General features: G+C 33.0%; 1 protein-coding gene across 7 annotated transcripts in view; it reads left to right on the top strand.

The window, feature by feature from the left end:
- The window catches only part of TNS3 (tensin 3), a 455,488-nt gene that overhangs the window by 252,152 nt on the left and 181,892 nt on the right, over positions 1–21,444 (top strand). For 5 of the 7 annotated variants that reach the window (XM_074283574.1, XM_074283580.1, XM_074283575.1 and 2 more), the window contains one exon: positions 11,874–11,912. The exons of the other annotated variants lie outside the window; for them this stretch is intronic. In XM_074283574.1, the coding sequence (XP_074139675.1) occupies positions 11,874–11,912 (39 nt within the window). The remainder of the gene's footprint in view (positions 1–11,873; positions 11,913–21,444) is intronic. 7 annotated transcript variants of the gene reach the window in all.

Genomic DNA, 21,444 nt, shown 5'->3' with positions numbered 1-21,444 from the left:
AGGGGATGAGTATGAAGTGATGCTTCTTTCTGATTGGTGGCCATGGGCCTTTTAAGTTTTATGATGAAGGAACACGAAGGAGGTTTTGGTTTCATAGATGGAATGGAGATCGGTTCATGATTATGATCCCACCTTCCTGCAGGTTTTGATTATATCTTGTTGATTCAGTGTTTTGACTACTTACTTTAGGCGTGTAAGGCTATAGGATTTAAAAAAATTCTTCCCATTTTATTCTTTTACAAATGTACTTAGAAGACTCCAGATGGCCTTAAAAAATAAAACAACCAACAGAAAACTAGGGAGATGATTATGTTATCCTTAGATAAGTAAACATTGCTTTTCATCCCACACTTCCCATACTTAAACTGGCAGGGAATGTACATTTTTAACTTAGGGGAGAGGTCAAAGAACAGAAAATGTTGGGGGAGGTTTTCACAGAGAAAGTGAGGTTTTACTGTGCTTTTGGTTTTTCTGATCATAACTTGGCAGTTGAACTCTTTCAGCTATAGAGAGGGTCAGTAACAAAACAAAACATAATGCAACTGCCATATTAAACTGTCACTTTAAGTCAACTCATTCTTTCAATTATTTGGTGATGGTTATTTTGTAACAACTTTGGGGTTTGGGGGAGTGGCCATATTTCTTTTTCATTCTTTTCCTGTTATCCTGAGCTCCATGGTTTTATACTAGTCAGAAACTTCCAAGATGTCCCATTGTAGGGGACATTTAGCTTAGCTAATATTTATATAGGCTTTCGAATTTACAATACATTTTACATACACTTTCTGTGTTTTTGATCTTATAACAACCCTATGAAGTAAATAGGATCATCATTTTCATTTTAACAGATGAAGCTAAGCCTTGTGTGTAAAATATTTGGGGCAAGATTGAAATTCAAGTTTTCTTCATTCCAGGTCCCACAGATCTGTCTCATGTAGCCAGAAAACATGAGATTGAAACTGGGTCGTGCTTTCTGCTAGTTGGCTGACCTTATTCATACCACTAGGAGCCTCAGTTTCTCCTTATAAAATGAAGAGACTAAACAAGATTACTGCTAAAGTTCTTTAATTTCCAAATACTATATGATCTGTAAAATGGGGATCATCATGCTTATATATGTTCTATTTCAGAGAACTGCCATAAAACAAATATTTTGTAATCTAGTTATTATATAATTGTGAGTTTTTTTATAATTAGTTAATTCAAAAATATTAAGCACTTGTGGGTAAAAGGCAGTACTTCAGTGAATAGACTAACTGGACCAGGAGTCAGGAAGATTCTTCTTCCTGAGTTCAAATCCAGCCTCAGATATTAGCTCTGTGAGTCTGAGAATCATTTAACTCTCTATATTATCCTGATCATTAAAATGAACTAGAAGAAAGAAATGGCAAACCACTTCTTTATCTTTGCCAAGAAAACCCCAAAGGGGTCACAGAGGGTCTGACATGACTGCAAAGTGGTTAAACAACATGGGTAAAATGGCATTGTTAATATAGTTCTTTATAAAATATTCCCTGTTCAGATATTTACAGGTAAAGAAAGCTACATTGGATTAGGAAATTTTTCATGGGAACAGAAATTTAAAACTTAGAATGGGGACCTTTGTAGGTCAGGGTATCTATTCAAACCCATTCTCTTTACAATTGGAGAAATTGAGCTCTAGGACAGTTAAGTTACTTGCTTATTACTATTAAGTGTCTGATGTAGAGTTTGACTCATTTTCCCATTTTTGAGTTTAGCACCATCCACTGCACAGGCCATCTCTCTTGAGACTCAGGGATCCTTTCCTCCTTATTGTTTTCTATGTTTTCAGTCTGGAAATTTCTCTGTAATTAGATTTTTCTGTGATTCTTAAGTTGAGATTGATTTTTTTCCCATTCTTTTTTAAAATAAGGATATGTTTTATGCTTAAGTGAATCACATGAATCAAAAAGGAAAGAAACATGGCCTTGTTGTGAATCAATACAGAAGTAAGTAGGGACTCTCTATAGGCTTGAAGCAAGGACCAGGTTTATGGTTTTAAGAACAAGATAGGTGTTGTTCTCCTTAGAAGAGAGTACAGAATATTCACCCCTGGTTCTTAACTCCTAAGCTGTATAAAGCAGCTGAAAAAAAAAATTGGACAGTCCTAAAAGCCGCTCATTCATCACACAGATGGTTTTAAAGAGTGGCAGGCTTCTGTTTATTGAAGGGCAATCAGTTGCCAGCTTCCTGATTTCACAGGTTAGATTGTGAGGGAGTTTGCTCTTTGCCAGTTAAAATCAGAATTACCTGTTTGACCTCTGAAGAACACAGCTGGAGGGCTGTGTGTGGGAGAAAGGAGAAAAAAAGTTTGATCAGAGAAGTACCATTGACTTTCTAAATTTGTACTAATGACTCCAAAGAGCTGTAACATTGGTGCTACCATATTTGAGGGGGTTGTCATATAAAAACATTTTAATATTCCTCATTTTAAGTAGAATTGATGCTCTATATCCGACTGTAGCCATAAGCCTAGGACCCTTTACTTGGGGGAAGGGATGCTATAAATTGTTGGAATGTCATGCTTGAAGATTTCAGAAATCATTTGAATGGGCATGGTTAGTGGAGCTCTTCAGGAAGTCTTGTGACTCCTACAGTGCCCATTTCCCCCTCAGTGATCTGTATAATGAAATAGGGAGTTAAGTAGATTGATGAAGTTTGCTAATGATATCTTAAAAGAGAGAAGCAAAATTCTACTTGCAAATTAAAACAACTCTGCTAATTCATATTTACCTAATGTTTTAAATTTTTTCTGAATAGCATTTTATTTTTCCAATTACATGTAAAGATAGTTTTCAACATTTTTGTAAGATTTTTATTTCCATTTTTTCTTCCTCCCTCCCTTATTTCCCTCCTTTCCAAGACAGCAAGTAATCTGATGTATTACCTAATGCTTTTTCAGTTTTACAAAATGTTACAAAATGGTCATTCAAAGCTCATTTTTCAGTTTTAAATCCTAATGTAAAATGTTCAGAATACATTATGGATAGAGCACTGGACTTGTAGTGAGGAAGGCCTGACTTCAAATGCTGACTTAAATTTTTACTTGCTTCTGTGACCCTGGGCTACTTATTTTATTCTCCTTCAGCTTCAGTTTCTTCATTTGTTAAATGGAGAAAAACAATAACACTTACCTGCTAGGATTCTTGTGAAGATAAAAATGAGGCAATATTTATAAGGTGCTTTGCAAAAGTTGAAACACCATACAAGGGCTTGCATGTCATTATTATTCCTGTAGTCTGTGCTCAGGGTGACCATTTGGTCAGCATCTAGTCAACACTTTAAAAAATGTCTGTTGAATTAAATTAAGCCATTGTAGGAACCAGAGCAGTAAAAGGATGTGTTAAAAGTGTGTGAGGAAGATTAGGTAGGTAACTAGTGTTATGCAGATTAGATTCAAGTAGAGAAAGACTGGAGTCAGGTTTATGAGGCTGCAGACTTTTGCCAGAATTGAAGTCAGGGGAGATGGGATTCTGCATTATGGTGATAACAGTAGGAGTGGAATAGAAGAAAGTCAATCTGAGAGCAATTTTGAAGGAAGAATATAATGTAACTAGAAAAGAAAACACAAAACTGAATTAGAAATGGTGCACAAAATAGAAAAACTACATTTTGCTTCTCTAATGGGCATTGGTCGGGCTCTTATTAAGGGAACCAGCTGGCACAGTGGACAGAGTATTGGACTTGGAAGCAAGAAGACTCATCTTCCTGAATTCAGACCAGACCTCAGACATTTACTAGTTGTGTGACCTGGGACAAGTCACGTAACCTTTTTGCCTCAGTTTTCTCACCTATTAAAAAAAAAAAAAAAAAAAGAAAAAAAAAGCTGGAGAAGGAAATAGAAAATGACAAAGCTCTGGTGTCTCTGCCAAGAATAACCCATATGGGGTCAGGAAGAGTCTGAAATGATGAACCACAACAGGCTCTTATTAGAGTTCTACTCTTAAGTTGTGGGATTGATTCTTAAGAAGGATATGAAAAAAATTGGAAAGAATTCAAAGAAGAGTCACAGAAATAATTAAAAAGTTGGAAAATGTGATTTATGGAGGAAAAGTTAGAGGAATTGTGATTACCCTAGAGATGACTAGACAGATGGGTAATAAATGTTGAATTGAACTAGGATTTTTGAAGTGTATGAAGGATTATTAATTGGAGATGGGGAACAGATGTTTGTCATTTCTACTTTAGACTGGGGGAAAAAAAATCCATCTCTGTGATTATAGGAGAAATTCAGTGGTCACCCTTTACTTATTCATCTGTTCATTTTTTTTTTTTTTTTTTGGAATTGTAAAAATGGCTTAGGACTCATTCTGTAGATTTCAAGCCTCTGTATTTGATTTTTAAGTCTTTTTCCTATGCTGCATTCCTGGTTGTTCTTTTTATTCTTATCTATTCAATGACCACTTTTTACAAATTACCTCCAAAAAAGAAAGGTGACTTCCCTCCTGAACACTACTTTTTCATCTCCTGCTTTCTTTCCTAAATAACAGATACATTGCTGTAATTGCATTTAAAAATTAACATGTGCAATGTCAAATTGAATTTCTTCTTCAAATGCAATAATGTCAAGCCACTTTATATATAACAACATGCTATATAAAATGACCTATCTTTATGTAAACTCCTAAACCAGTTCCTTATTCTGATTTCATTGTCAGTCTTAGACATATACTTAGCATTGAAATCTTTGACTCTCTTCTCTTTCTCACCCCTCCATACTCATCACTTATTAAGCTAATCTAATGACTTCTTTTGTCTAAATTGACTTCATCCTTTTCTTCTTTCCATTTTTCTAGATTATACCTGCAACTTCCTGAATTATTTTCCAGTATTTGTCTTCTCCCCTGCCCAATCTATCCTCTGTACTTCTTCATTATGAATCTTCTTAAAACAAAGTTTTCATCGTATCCTTCTTCTGCTTACAAATTTTAAAGGATTTTTCATTGTTTAAGGCTCAAAAGCCAGACTTCTTAGGTGAAATTCAAGATCATCCATGATTTTATCTTGCTTTCCAAAATTAACTTTAACTTCCCTCTGTGTATTCTGTACTATTTACTAAATAGTGTACTGAAATTTTGTCTTTTTTTTTTTCTCATGGTTATTTTCCCTTTTTGGAATATTATCTTCCTAATTCATGCCTATAAAAATTCCTTTAAGTTCACATACCATTTTTATGAAGTCTTACCCTAGAATTTTGCTCACACTTCTCTTACAAGACTTCAGTATATCTTACTTGACATTGCAGATTTTTGTGCCTTTCTCTTATTTCCTCTTATGAATTATATTAATTATAACTGTATATTGCCTAACAGTGAGCCTCCCACATAGTAAGCATTCAAAAATATTTTTCTAAGAAGTGAAATAATACATTTTTCTTAATTCTCTGCTGACATTTACTAACTGTTAGTCATATGTCTTCCTTCCAGCACTCAGAAAACTGCAGTTTCCAAACTTTTTCTTTCATCAAACTGAACCTAAACCATTTGTTCCTCTCAATTGCAAGATATCTGGTTAACAGAAATCATTTCTTTTGGTCTTCAAATTCTCCTACAGTTTTGTCAGGGAAGCCAGAAATTGTAATTTTTTTTTGTTGTTTTTAGTGCTGACTAATTATTGAATCTTTCTGTTCAGCCCATTTCTTTAGAACTCTCTGCTGGAGCACCTCATTTGGTCTATAATAACTAACCTACTAATTAATCCTGGTTAAACTGTATTATAATTAGCATAATTCTGCTAATTACCTAATGAAATTTCAGATGCTGGAAACTATGGGATTCATAGTCATCATGTTTTACCTTGTGTCAATAAAAATATAAGTAACAACACAAAGATGTGTGAATACAGCTGTTCAAAATAAATATCTCCATTTTGTACTCCAGCACAGAAGCATTTAGTGATTTGCCCTTAGTTGCACCTCTAATAAATGTTATAGTCTATGGTCAAAACCTAGGCTTTTTTGGATCTTGTTGCCAATAATAGTTGGTAGTGATGATGACGGCAGCAGCATAAGGAGCAGTAGCAACGGCAATTATAATAAAGTGCTTAATATTCTTGACCAAATCAGCCAATAAGGCCTATTTTTAGACTTGTTTTTCTCCAATTTGATATGGGATTTTGCTGGTCCATGTATTTGACAATTGGAACATATCTTTGAGATGACTAGAGTTTGGATCGACTACTTCATTCTATAGATAAAGACTATTCAAGACTGGAAGAGATCATAGAAATAAACTAGTCCAGTCTATTTCTGAAATCCCCTCCAGAGCATCCCAGAAAAATATTTGTCCCGACTCTGAAGACTTCAAGTTACGTGGAATCTCCCTAATAAAAGAACCCATACCACTTGTTGAACAGTTCATTGATAGGAAAATGCTCCTTGAAGTAAAGGGAAAAAAATAAATTTCTTCAATTCTTCATGCATTCTACGTCCAAGAAGAAAAAGATATCCCTTAGGACAAAGGTTTTGTAAAGACAGAAAATGTTATTCAATTTTTCTTTCACCAAATGCTTCCTTTCATTTGTTTCCTTTCTTTCTGTCATTATGTTGAACAGATCTTGGCTTTGTCAATTTAACAAGATTTCTCAGTGTTTTCCCTTCATCGGCCTATAATAAAAGTCAAACTATAGCTGGACATTCAAGAACATCTGTGACATAGCACCATGCTTCCTTTTCAGAACTTTATCTGCTTCATATTGTATCATTCTACACTCCAACGGAACCATTGAAAACCTTCTATGATCTCCCTTTTGCTCATGTTGTTTCCCTGTGTTCCAAACTGTCTCACCTTCCATACTACTGTTTTTCTTATAATCTCACCCATACTTTAAAATGCAGCTTAAATGTGACCCCTTTCACATAGCTTTTTCTGATCTTTTGAATTAATAATAACTAACAAATTAAAAATATTTACTTACTAAAAGTCAGCAGCAGGCCCTGTCCTGAAGAAGCTTACAATCTAAAGAGGGAGACCGCATGCAAGAAAAAATATATAGACAAGCTAGACATAGGACAAATAGGAAATAATTAACAGAAGGAAGTTATTGTCATTAAGAGAAGTTGATGATGGCTTCCTAGAGAAGATGGGGTTCCAGTTGAACTTACCAGAAGTCGGGGAGATCAGTAGTTGGTACATAGGAGGGGAACAGCTAGAGTGAACTTTTGGAACTGAAAGATAGAATCTTTTATTGGTGGAACTGCTAAATAATGTTCTGAAATTTTCTATCTTTTCCTTTTCTCATGGTTATTTTCCCCTTTTTTGGAATACTATCTTTCCAATCCTTGCCTATAAAAATTCCTTTAAGGCCCAATTCATATACCATTTTTATGAAGTCTTACCTTAGAATTTTGTTCACATTTCTCTTAGAAGACTATCTTATTTGACCTAGCAGATTTTTGTACATATATACATATGAGGGAGTAAAAATATTGGGAAAAATAAGAGAGGTTTGGTAATGGGTCTTTGAGTAGCAAACAAGCAACTTGTATTTGACCCTGGAGACAACTCAGAAACCAATGGAGCGTATTGTAGAGAAATGACATGAGGGGACCTAAGTTTTAGGAGAATCATGTTAGTGACTTATTAGAGAAAGGTTTGGGACGGGGAGAGATTGGAGACCATCAAACCTATCATCAGATTATTGCAGTAATCCATAAGATGGGAGGATCTCCCTCCATTCTCACCCTTGTAGGGCCTTTCATAACATATCACTAGGACCACATATCAAGAGGCATAAATATATCTCTTTTGTTATTTCTTTCCAAACAAGAGAAACTAAGCTCCAGGTAGGTAATTGTCTTACCCAAAGTTGCAAAGGTAGAATTTTAACACATGATTTTTGATTGTAGAGTAAGTAATCTTTCCAGCAGATCAATTTTTGTGGACTTACCATGTATTAGTTTTGTACTATAGTTATATAATATATTAATTTTATATGGTAATTATTGTACTATAATTGTGTATCTTATGGCCTACTAGATTATAAACTCCTTGAGGATTCAGACTATGTTTAGGCAAATTTTGATATGTTCCTCAGCTTGTTGGATACAACACATAACAGTTATTTAACAGATATCTATTGATTAAGTTGGTTAATAGGATATGTGAAATATTTACCTTGGAACCAAGCATCTTGCCTTGATTGGGCAAATATGTGATTAACAGGCACATGAAAGAAGAATATGGTGCAATTGCTTCTCTGATCCTCCCATCCTGTCTAATGTGTGCCCCTTCCTAAAAGAACTGGGTTTTTTTGTCTCTGAAAAATTATTTTTAAACAATATTTCTGATATTTTTCAGTTCAGCTAGTGAATTTAATGGTATACTTCTGTATACAAAAGCTCAGATTTGGTTAATTTTTTTTTATCTTTCATGTGAATCCCACAGCTAAGTGAACTTTTGATTTATACTGACACCCATGCTATTAGGTAGAGGACCTCAGCCAATGAAAACATAAGCCTTCTGTGGCATTACCTAATAGAATCTTAATGGCAGAATTATTCTTTTCCCTGTGGTCTCCCTCTTCTCTAATTATGTGCTTTGGAACCAGTAATTTCAGGAAAATATCAATATGATTCTTTAATTTTGCTAACTCCTTGGTGCATCTAAAATGTACAAATAACCATAATGCTCTAGTTGATTTTTGAATAAACTTTTATTTTCATTCTTAGGTTACAAAGAACCAAACACAACACTGAACAACAACAAAGAAATTCAAACATTTTGTGATTTGTAGTTTTCATCTCCAAAAATATCACAGTGATACTAAATAATCAGATTGGAATTTGGAAGAAATCATTACAGATATTTATCAAAACATAACAGGGTGCATTTTTTGCATATTCAACCAATTGTCAGGTTGTAGCTCCTTTTTGTAAATATTAGTTGCTTGCTAGGTGCAAGTTTCTAAATGGTGCATAGTAGATACAGACAATTAAAAAACACAGCCAGTGCCTTCAGGAACTTACCTTTTATTGAGAGTACAATGAAATAACCAAGCTTTTAATAGTTAAGAATCCAAGGGGATCATGGTTACTAAATCATACTATTGGGCTATAACTGTCAGATTCAGAAAAAACCAACCAACCAAACAAACAAACAAACAAAAACCAAAAATAAAAACAATCAAGGTCTAGTTTGCTTCTTTGCTTTATTTGGCTGTCTGGACTTGTTTCTGATCTGTAAAAAAGCTCTCCTCTGCAAATTCACTTGTTCTTGTTTGGTCATACCTGATCAAAATTGCAATATAAATTTAGCACACATGTGTTAAATATTGGTAACTTTTTGCAGAGAATTCAGTCATCATAGTGGTCAAATTTGGAGTCAGAAAGAAAATTGAAGTCCAGAATTCATCTTTATCCCCATTATACCATCTCAGGCAAATATTTAATTTTTGAAGGCCTCAGTTTTCTAATCTATAAAATGATTGAGTTGCACTAGAGAATTTCTGAGACCCTTTTCAAATCTAGTTCTGTGGCCTTGTGAACTCTGTGTGCCATTGCATGGATAGATAAAATAGAAGATAACTAATGTCCTCATAGAGCTTGTAGTCTAGAGATATTTAGCTTGGATAATAAAAGGAGAATAGAAGAGGGGGGCCATGAGAGCTGTCTTCAAATATTTGAAAAATCCTTGAATCAGAAAACAATGAGTAGAAGCTGCAGGGGCAGATTTTAACAGAGTTGGGGGTGGGAGGGGGAGAGAGAGAGAGAGAGAGAGAGAGACAGAGGAAGAAGGAGTGAGGGAGAGAGAGAGAGAGAAGGGGGAGAAAGGCAGCCAGAGAGAGGGAGAAGGGAGGTACATGTGTAGTTTATGTGCCACTGTTTAGAAGTGCCCCAAAGATTTTAAGTCCAATTTGGTCTCTAGATAATGTTTGCTGTTTTGATAGATTAGAAGAAGCCACTGGGGGGAAAGGAGGCCAGTATCCGGGGGTGCTATCTGATTTGGCTATGTGGATCCAACACATGTGACTATGCTGAAAGTCACCAAGCAAGTCTATTTATTTTACTTGCTCAAATGAACAGTGACTATAGCATATGTATATTTTACTTTCCTTTTTTCACTCCAAGATGTTTTTCTGATGATACTACAAAAAGTTTTGTCAATGAAGTGTGTCACTAACCTATCACATAGTTCATCTTTAAAAATTGCTGGTCCTATTTGTGTTCATTAAGTCTTATTGTCCTTGTATTCAAAGGTACACTCTCTATTCAGAGCCTTGTGAACATTGTGGAGTTGTAGTTCCTGGTCATGTCAGTCTATCAGAAGAGCCCTAATCTCCATAATCCAGAGTCTTGGCAGAGGCTGGCACTCCTAGCCTTGGGCAAACATTGTATTTTCTGCAAAGACTTGAGCGTTAACCTTTATCGAGCTTCAAACTTGTTCCAACCCTTCATGTTGCACTTAAAACTGGTCACAGCTCTCCACATTGAGCCGTGTAGAGCTGAGCTTTCTATTTATTACTGCTTCTGTGCTTTTCTAAGATGAGGATGTGTTTGCTACATCAAGAGGAGAGAAAGAAACATCGATGAAGAGCTCCTTCTGAAAGCCAGTTCTCTCCTGAGAAACTCAGTTTCTCAGTATTTTACTGGGTGCTCTGAGGTCTCCTGCCAGAAACTGTGGATTTAGAGGGTAGGACTTTATTCATTGTGTATTTCATCTGTGTCAGAATCCTGCCTGCTTCTCTGCTAATCTGTTTAACTCCTCATCTGTTCCATGTCCTGCAGCAAGCAGTAAAAGTTGTTTTAATTGATTTGAGCACCTTGCATTGGGCATTGGATGGCTTCTCACTTCTCAGAGACTCAGCTTTCTATAGATTCCTTCCCAGAGTGGCTGCTGGTTTATCAAATGAATCTTAGCTTTTAAGTATGGTGGGAGCACTCAAAACTTTAGGTTTATTTAAAACATGAGCCCTTCCTCATTCTGATAATACTTCCTTTTGTACTTTTTTGGGGGGAGAAGGGGAGCGTAATAAGAGGTTTGACTTCTTGATACCATATGGTACTGGAGCTCAAATCAGCATAACACCTAATATTTTGTGTTTGATTTTTGGAATACTATCATTGCATTAAGCAGATTTATTGAGCAATTAGCCTTGTGAATCACTGATCTGGGCACTTTAGGAAATAATATATGCACATGAGTAAATATTATCTAAAGCAAAAAGATGTGTTGGAAAGAAAGTGTTGCAAGAAGGTAGAACAGGAGAATGTTGTTTTCATTTGGAGGGATCAGGGATTGGTTTGTAAAGTTTTATGAGATGGGTACAGTTGTGACAGACAAAAAGGGCACATGGATGCATGTTGTAGACAACACTGAGGGATCAGTATAAACAAAGGCATGGAGATAGGCCAGTGTGGCTATGTTTGCATAATGGTGACTCTCCTGGGATACCTTGTTTGGAAAGGACTAATGGGAAATAAGTAAACTTAGACATAAAAAGTAGGTTAAGCTAAGGCAGATCTTCCTGATTGTATATCCAACACTTTGACTTTTTCCTAACTGTTCTCTGAAAGTTAGGTGTCTGTGGTGATTTTATTGGTCTTCCAGTTTGCTAAAGCTACAGCCATAAGTTCACAGTGGAAAAGAATATCTATCAAATTTGTCAAATCAATGATTTCTTCTTCATAGAACTTTACATCTAACAGGAAACTTAGAGGTGTTCTAATCCAGAATTTTTCTTTTGTAGCAGAGAAAACACCCAAGAAAGTGAAACAAATTCATACACTTTATGCCTTTGAATAAAGCCGATGTTTAATTTTATTTTAGTATGGGAAAGGAGCTACTTTAAGATGTGAAGAAAGAGTATTACAATGAAATTGTATTGATTGCATTATTTTTCTTTTCCTTTTACAGCCTAATAACTCTGATGTATCTGGTCACGTAACTAGGGCAGTAAGTAGTTTTTCTTTCTTGATTAATGTGGATTATATTATACTGTATTTTGGACTAGTGTTTAATGAATTGTTTTTACTCATAGTTTTCAACATTTCAGCACTACTAGGTATAGGACATAGAGAAAAATAGGAACACTTCCCATTTTTAGGTGTTTACTAGGATCTTCAGTATCAGCTGAGATACTTTATCTAAGCTTACTTTTAAAATGAAGTTTTGGTATTACAGGTTCAAATGTTCCTTTTCATTTGAATAAATATCCCTTGGATTTTTCTTTTTTAAGAAACATTATTAAACATATTTCTTTAAGTTGAATAATTCTTTTGGAATTATTGGTTCAAACAAGCCCTCATCTATCCTGAATTTCAGTGTTTTGAGTTTTATTCACATATTTTCCTGAACAAGTCACTTAAGTTCTGTATAAATTTGATTTCCTTATCTATAAAGTGGACATAATGATAGTAACTATCTTTCAGGAATATTGTGAGGATAACATAAGTTAATAGTTGTAAAGGATTTTGCAAGCATTAAAGTGTTGTATTATGTTTATTATTATTATAAACATTTGTTTTTTCATTGGCTATAATTATAGTATACATGCTTCCCTCTATCCTATAGAGAAAATAAGAAAAAAATAAAACCCCTATTTAAAAACACACACACAGTCAAACAAATTCTCTCATTGGCCAGATTCAAAAAAAATTACCTCATTGTTTGTTTGTTTGTTTATTTTATTACAAGGGAAAACACTTTGTTAATTGTAACCTCTATGTACATGTAAGATGTTATTACAATAAAGCAGATGTTTTAGGGAAACATTTTTGGCTTTTAATGTGTAGCTATGTCATACCAGTTTGGAAACTTGCATAAAATACAAATAATTTGTATTAAATATAAAATGTATTGTGTTATTATAATTCACTGATAATCTTTTTAGATCAACCTTAGGTATGATTCTTATTTGTGTCTGCTGTTACTTATTTTAGTAACCATTGAATAACAATCACCTCTCTTATCTTATTTTTTTCATGTGATATATACCTCTTTCTTTTCCTCCTAGCTAGCTTTTATATAGTTTTCTTTAAAAAGTTTCCCTGTTTCATTTTTATTTAAATTAATAAGTATCTTGACTAATTTCTTTGTGAATGTAGGTGCCTTAGTTCTATTAACATATGCTTAGTTCTAGAGGTTTCCATCAGAGGTGTTTTTGGTGCAACCTTATGGCTTTTTGGAAACTGGATGGAGTGCAGCTGTTCTGTTTAGCAGGAAGCCACAAGCTTCCTGTCTTGGCAAGATTATCACCTTTCTGTAAAACCTTTACCTTAGCACAATATAGCATTGTTTACTCATGAGAGATATGTAGGGAAGGGACAGATATATATGATAAGAGAATGAGCAGAAATGAAAATGAAAATTAAAAGTTTTAGGAATGTTTCTGGCAATGAGAAAACATTTTCACTATTATGTGACATGTAGACAAATATCATGATCCTCTCATTGCCAAATCATTTAACTTTTCTGTGCATTGGCTCATCTGTCAAATGAAGGACTGGATTCAGGAACTATTCAAAGTTTTCATTTGACTGCCATGATACTCATTGGATGGCATGATAGAGTGGAAAGAACTCAGAGGTCAGCTCTTAACATCTCTTTCCTTTTTCACATGGGAAAACTATGATCCCCCAAGTCAAAATGACTTGCCCTCAGAACCTCTTACAAAAGACTTTTTCAATATACCATACTATTTTTTGAATGTTCTCATTCATTGCTCCTTTTTGAACCCATATAGATTTTTAAAAAATCATTGTTAGTTTTTTTAAATGCTCAAAAACTATCCATTTATTGATTTATTTTAGAATTTTCCTTTGTAATAATCTATATCAAGTTTTTCTAGCTTGTAATTTTAAAGATTAACCTTTTCCTTCATTATGGAAATGAGCACAATTGTTCCTTTTCAGTCTCAACATAACCCTCCTAATTTCTATGATTGAAATTTACCAGTTAATGTTTTCTCAATTAAATTCAGAAATCAAAACTTAAAAGCCTGTCCAGAACACTGGGATGTAATTTGGAAGAAATGATTTCATTTAGGTAATCTATTTGTCCTTTTTCCATCTTCTCACTTCTTTTGGATTTCAATCCCTTTATGTTTTGCTTATTCTTCTCTTTTTGAAAATCATTATCTTCTTTTTAATATTCTTTTTTTTTTAAAGAAGAGAAGCAAAATGCAAATTGACTGACTCCTTTTCTCTGATAACCAGGCCCATCCACCCATTACTCCAAACGATGAACTTATTTCCTCTTTTTTTTCAATTCTTGCCCATAATATTGAGTTTTAAAAAGTCCTTGCTTATAATTGTTCTCTTTAACATTTTTGTCAACCCCAGTTCATTTAAGACTTTATCTTCTTTTCTGTATTCTTATAGGAGAATATCTTTTTAAAATTTGTTCTTCATTATTGTAAGGAAGGAGAAGTGGATCAGTCGTTTTGAGACGCTTCAATTTTTCATCACTTTGGCTAGTTGTTTTAACCAATATAGTTTTCAACTTTCATACAGTACAGAGAGTGATTTTCAAAGATTGCTATCCATCCCCACTCCTTTCCAAATTTTGTCACTTAATAATCACCTCATCCTAAGTTTCTCCTGACTTAGCAAAACATGTATTTTGGATGACCAAACTGATTTATCATGGGGCCTTTGTACTCAAAGACACTACAGGTTGGTAGGGCCTATCAGATCTTTAATTCCCTCGTGGAAGCTCGAGAACCTACAAATAACTTTTATGTAACAATGAAACATCAGAGGTAGGACTTTTGGAAGACTACTGAATCAATATCTGGGCAAAAAATAATAAATTCTGGATCAACTAAATAAATAACCTAATAGGATTTCATAAAGTAACATCACCATCTTGTGGCCATTTACCATATTTTTGCTGTTTATTATTAAAATAATAAAAACTCTCCACTTTTGCACTTATTATTTATTTGCTTACTTTAGGCACCAAAGGAAAGATTCCTGTCTTGATTTATACAGTTTCATGAAAAAGATAAAACTATTGAATCAACACAAAACTTCAGGTTTCCAGTATCTATTTTATAACATGAGAAAGTTTTGGTTTGAATCCTTAACTCTTTTAAAAAAATTATTGTATTCCATTTTTTCACTTCAGAGGATTTCTAAGAACTATCTAGAAGAGATTAGAGACTAGTTTCATCCAGATAATTTGCAAAAAAATCTCATTATCTAGATTGTTTCTTAAACAGCAAAGTATGAAGCTTTTTAAAAATACTCTGATAATTGTATTTCATTATTATTTATTTCTTATTTAATCTTATATTTCATTTTATGTTTAAAAATTATTGAGAGAAGGGGTCTATAAGCTTCATTGGATACATGAAACATGCACAAAAAAGGTTAAGAACTCATCTCTACTGTAGGTACAAGATTAGGCAGGTATATTATATTTCACTGTCATTAGTCATTTTATTTGGTTGAATTGAGGGGGAGATAATTTCTTAACTGCACATTTATTGCACAAGTGATAACTTTTTATGGTTTCTTACCAGACAGAATTATCTTATCAGTGACTTAGAAAGTATTCTTTTTCATTTTCCTGTAATTTTGACAATAGCTTTGCATTTTAGAAAAAAAAAAGAAATAGTTCTAATATCTTCATTTTCTTGAAGCACATTTCACTCCTTCATCAGAATCTTGTCTTTTGTTCTCCTGCTTTCTCTCTCTTCTTCATTATCATGTATGTAGATTTATCAGATGCCAGAGGGAAAAGATGACAATAATAAAATAAAGGAGAATTTGTAAGGAATATACATGAATGAATATGAGTGATCATACTGATGAACTAGACAGAGCCAGGTAATTCTGAAAGCTTTTGGTTGAGATATAGTTGTTAAAAGTGAAATAAAGTCCTTGAATTGTTATCTACTGAAAGGTTAGCTCCTTTCAGCCATTAATTTTCTCACAGAAAATTTGAAAAGTCATAACAATAATGCATGGTTTACTGAAATTGATGACTCTAGGAAGAGACTCACTTTACATCAATTCATGCATATTTTCCCAAGTTTCTCTTAATCTATTTAAAAATAAATAACACATCTCAAGGTAATTACATTGAAACTTAATTCAATTAAAAAAAACTATAGAAAATGTTATGAGTCAAAAACATTCTTTAAATCTTATTTTCTTTATTGCAAATATCAAATTAACTTCTGTGTCCATTATTTGGGATTAAATTTAACAAAAGCATCACAAGATATTAAGATAAAGGAACTACTAGGTGGATAATTGGCTTTGTATATCTAAAAATTATATAAGTATATATGTATGTATATGCATTATATATGTATTATAAATGTATGTATTAGTATGTCTATATATTTCCATATATATGTGTATATACACACACACATACACATACATCCCTTAATTTTAATTAGAACTCTGAAACCAAAAGTATTAGTTTAGAAGAGTATGTTGACATATATAAAATCTTGATAAAACACAATTTCTAGTGACTCAACTCTTATTTAAATATGGACTTTGGCTCTTTCTATTCTGTTATTAGATGTGTTGTTTCCTAAAATATTTAGTATTAAAATTTATACTAAGTAGTAGCAGAATATTCAAGTGAATTCTTTGTTTTTAGAGGAATCATTTTTTTCAAGCTTTTACATGCAAAAACATATACATGCATATATATAATATCTGTTTACATATAGGCTAGTTTTAATACAAGTAGCTAAAAAGTAATAAATCTTACTATCCTATATTTCATCACTTTCATTTTTATTGCTGAGGTATTGATTATCTCTGGTTTCCATTGGATTCCATAACCAAATAATTATATTTTAGTGATATGGGCAGCACTCAGACATAGTCAAGTCCAACTTCTTCCAACAAGTTAAGTGACTTGCCCAAGATTGCTTACAAGTTGAGTAGTTGAGCACATGGCTCTACTTAGTTTATTTAATATAACTGAAGGAATTATTCATATTTTGAATATAATAGACTATCTTTTCACAATAGCCACATGTTTGTGTGTTAATGATATTTTAGGAATTATCCCTATTATATTATATATATATTATCACAAATATATCACTATTCAGTATGCTTTATTTATTAGTGTTTTATTTTTAATACTCCTTTTTAAACTCAGCTTGGCTGAAATCTATAATATCCATAGAGCTATTTCTTGTGTGTTTTAAAGGACTAAAAGAGGGGGTGAAAGAGGAGGATGGAAGTTGTTGCAAAATTATATTGCAAAATATTTTGATTCTGTTTCAAATCTGTTATGCTAGTGTGAATTATAGAATCAGTAATATGTTCATCTGATTACAACATCACATTTTTGTAATATCTGTTTAGTACTACTTTAGGTCAAATCCAAGGAGCTGCCCAAATATTCTGGATTTTTTTTTGGGGGGGGTGGAGGGCAAGGATTGGAATCCTATCTACTCTTTAGTTCTTTGTTTAGAAACTGAAATTAATTTGTTAAGCAGAGGTTTTTGTTGTTGTTGTGACAGAATTTATTGTAATTGATAATTTTTAGTCTTTTTATTTATTCTTTTTTACATATTAACAGTTGTGTTTTTTTTTTAAGCTAAGTCTTAGAAATAGATTGGGTTTTACCTAGAAGATATAGAGGTAAACTTGAGTAATTAACTTTTCTGCCATAGAATTGATTCATTATTCAGAGTGATTTTTAGAAATGAATAAACATCAAACAAAATTATAAAATAGAAATTTAAATGTGATTACTGAACCTAATTTAATGCTATTTGCTAGTATTCTAATGTTTTACATGGCAAATACCATAATCGTTTCCACCTGGTTTAACAATAATAAAATTAATAGTGAGGGAAATAAGTTTTCATCTTTTCTTTGGCCTGTTTCTTACGTTTAGTCTCCTCTTTATTCTAAGTTTGTGATTTTCTTGAATATTGCCTAAAAGGATGCTATTGGGACTAAAGATAAATTTTGTATATGACCTTTTCCCTCTTCCTATCAAAACTTTGTATGAGAGCACTAGAATATGTAAAAAAAAAATTCTATGATTCTAGGATACTCACTGAGAAACATAACATTATTGTCATTTAAACATATATTGGAATTTGATTGGGTGAGATCCATTCACTTAATCAAAAAGAAATCAGGAAGTACTTACTGTTTAGAGGATATTGTGCTCACAAGCTTGACTTAAAGTTCAAATGAGATTGTATCTCTCTTTATCTTTGAATGCATGTATATTTATATCAGTATATATATATATATATATATATATATATATATCAGTATATATATATATATATATGTATATATATATATATATATGTATGTGTGTGTGTACATACGTATGCATATTTTAGAAGCCTTCAAATCACTATATAAGTCCAGCTGATGATATCATAGGTTTTTAGTTGGAAAGAACCTTAGATGTCAGCTTAATTTTATAGCTGATGAAATTAAAATACAAAGATAAAGTGACTTTTCCAAAGTCACATAGGCAGCATTGTTAGAGCCTGTATTTAAATCTGGCTTTTTTGCTTTTAGAGTAAACGGTAGTCATTCTTTCCATTGTACCACAGAGTATAACTTAACCTTTTTTTCCCCCTACCTTTCTAATGATGATAATTATTATTATTATAACAACAATAATACTTGCTAGTTATAATTTAAAGGTTGCAAATTGGATTTTTACATTTATTATTACATTTGAATTTCACCATAACCTTTTGAGATAATATACATCTACATTCTTTACCTTCTACTATAGGAAACATTTTTAATTTTCCTCTCCTTAATATTTAATTGGTGTTAAGTATCCCAAAAGAATTCAGAGTGACATCTTTTTTGTTAGTCCTTGGGTGGCTAATATTCTTACATAAACAATTTGTTCTTGAAACTCCCCTTTCAGATTACTTGATCCAGAGACTGACATCTGGGCCATACAGTTAGTTCTTGACTGAATGTGTGACAGATAGACTACATATGAGAAAAGCTAGCCAATTCTAAATATAAAAACTGTGCCTGCTTCAGGCAGATTATTCATACTTGAATTTTAATTGTTAACTTGTTGCTTTTTTTAAATACTTATTTTCCAGTCTTAGATTTTAAACCTAACCTTTCAAGATATATAAATTAAGGGAGAAGTAAAAATGAGCAAGCTTTAGATTCATCATTTTAGACTACCAGGTAGACTTGCTGCTCCAAGGTAGGAGTCCTTACTGTTTAAAGTTAGAATTTTCCAGGGGAAGTTTGACACTTTTCTGCTTTCTCAATTCAATAATTCACCAAAGCTGTTCAGTTCAATTTAACAAATAATCCTGGAATTTCTATCTGTCTTTTAAAGCCCATCTCAGGTATTTTTTTCCTCTCTGAAGCCATTCTCTTTCCATTTTTCTTCCATTCCAATAAAATAATCTCTTCTCCCTTACTTCATCAAGCATTTTGCATTTATAACTTTTCAATGTACTTATCATGGAGTGCTGTGTGATAGAAATCTGTGACTATAAATTTGATGAAGACATTGAGTCTCGCTTTTCTAAATATTCTTTCTTAGTGCATAGTGCCATGAGATATATGTAACAGACATAGTAAATGTTTGTTTAATGAATGATCATCTACTATGTCCCTAGAATGAAGTAGGAATAAAAAAGTCAATTTACAAGGTCACAGGGGACATATGACAGATATACAATAAGTAAATAAAATAAAACAATATCATTAAGAATTAAAATATGTGATATGTATAGTACACATTACAGAAGATCAGAAAAAAGGAGAACTAATTCTAAGTTAGAGTATTAAGGGAGGAGCTAGGTTTTGAGCTGAGCCCTAAGGGAAACTTTTGGATAAAAATGAATAAAGGTGGAATCCATAGGGAACAGTAAATCAGAGACATGGAGAAGAGGAACAAACAGATATGTAGGAGAAAGCTCAATTGACAATGATAGCATAACATAAGTTTAGATGGGTGAAATGGGGCCAATTTAGCAAAAGTTTTGAATTCTATACTAAGTTATTTGAAATTGATTAGATAGGTAGGAGGGAGTTCTGGGTTGCTGAGTAGAGAGTGATAAGGTGTGGTGAGGTTATGGACACTTAATAGTGGTAATAAGGCTGGGCCTTCAGCATCCAATGAGATTAATTAGGAGATTTCATGCATAGTCAATTCTGCTGTAACACTTGTGAAAAAATGAGGATTCATTTTAATACAACTAATATATTAAGGAATATTTTAGCATAAGTATAAATTTCTAGTTGCCTTTTTTTTTTTTTTTTTGGTAATTTCAAAAGGGAAGAAATAGTAAGAATTCAGAAAACTCCATTACTTTATAATTAGCTGATAGCAAACTGCATATGGTGTTGGGTTTGGAGTCAGGAAGATCTGAATTATATTATATTATATTGTTTATGTATTAACCATTTAACAGGTATAAAACTGCTACCATTTTTATTGCTTTCTTATTTTTCCTTTTTTATTTTTTTAGTAACTGACAACATTTTTGAGCATTATTCCTCTAACCTCGTTTTCTCCATAAACTTGGTGATTTTTATTTCTTGTTTTTGCATCACATAGTGCTTTTGAAAGAAGACTCTAGTTAAGTGACTCAGAGCATAGTGGTAATCATTGATAGAAATGGGGAACCCTGAACAAATACCAATGAATTATAATATCCACAGCATTTGGTACAGTATCTTTACAGTCAGGAAGTACTTGTTGATATAATGATTGAATTATTTCACAGTACTCAAACACATTTGGTGTTATCCAGTAAGGAGAGAGGGATAAAGAGAGGCTAGGAAAAAAGAGGGAGAGACAGACAGACAGACAGACAGACTGATAAATTCAGGTGGTTAAAACTGGGAAGAGATTTTGACATTCAGCTCATCCCTTCCCAAATAAGCCTGATCCACTCTCTTCTCGACTCATCTCTCCCCATTTTACTTTGATTCATTCACAGTTCATGTAAGAAGTAGAACCTGGGGATAGAAAAATGGACAAAGGAAAAAAAAGTAAAAATGACATCATTTATAATGCAAGACAAATAGATAAATTCTTTGTAAAAACTTTAGGAATCAAATGTTAGGCTAATGGGAAAAAAAAAAAAAAACACGAGTCATTGAGAAGCAGGGTAAAGAATGGGAGAGAGTAGACAATTTTTTTTTCTGCCACAAATAAAGAAGACGACCATAAACAGAAAGAAAGAAGCAGAAGTTTACTCCTTGAGAGGTTAATAAAGATAGACTATGGCTGGCAAAATCCAGGAACAATGAATAGGCTTGAGGGGCTGGAATGAGATTAAAGTATATACTGGGCAAGGGTTAGTGTAAAATACAAAGAGAAATGGGGAGCAAGTTGTATTGTTGCCCAGATTTTAATACAAAAAATCTAGATTACTCCAAATACTAGCTTTCACTCAGGCCAAGAGATGAATTGAAACGTCTTTGCCAAGATATTTGTCAAGGACCCCACTCCAAAGGCAAGACTGCCCTCTGCTGCTCAA

The sequence above is a fragment of the Sminthopsis crassicaudata genome, chromosome 1 (genome assembly GCF_048593235.1).
Source record: "Sminthopsis crassicaudata isolate SCR6 chromosome 1, ASM4859323v1, whole genome shotgun sequence".
Lineage (NCBI taxonomy): Eukaryota > Metazoa > Chordata > Mammalia > Dasyuromorphia > Dasyuridae > Sminthopsis > Sminthopsis crassicaudata.
The sequence above is the reverse complement of the archived record's forward strand: the minus strand, read 5'-3'. Positions and strand labels throughout refer to the sequence as shown.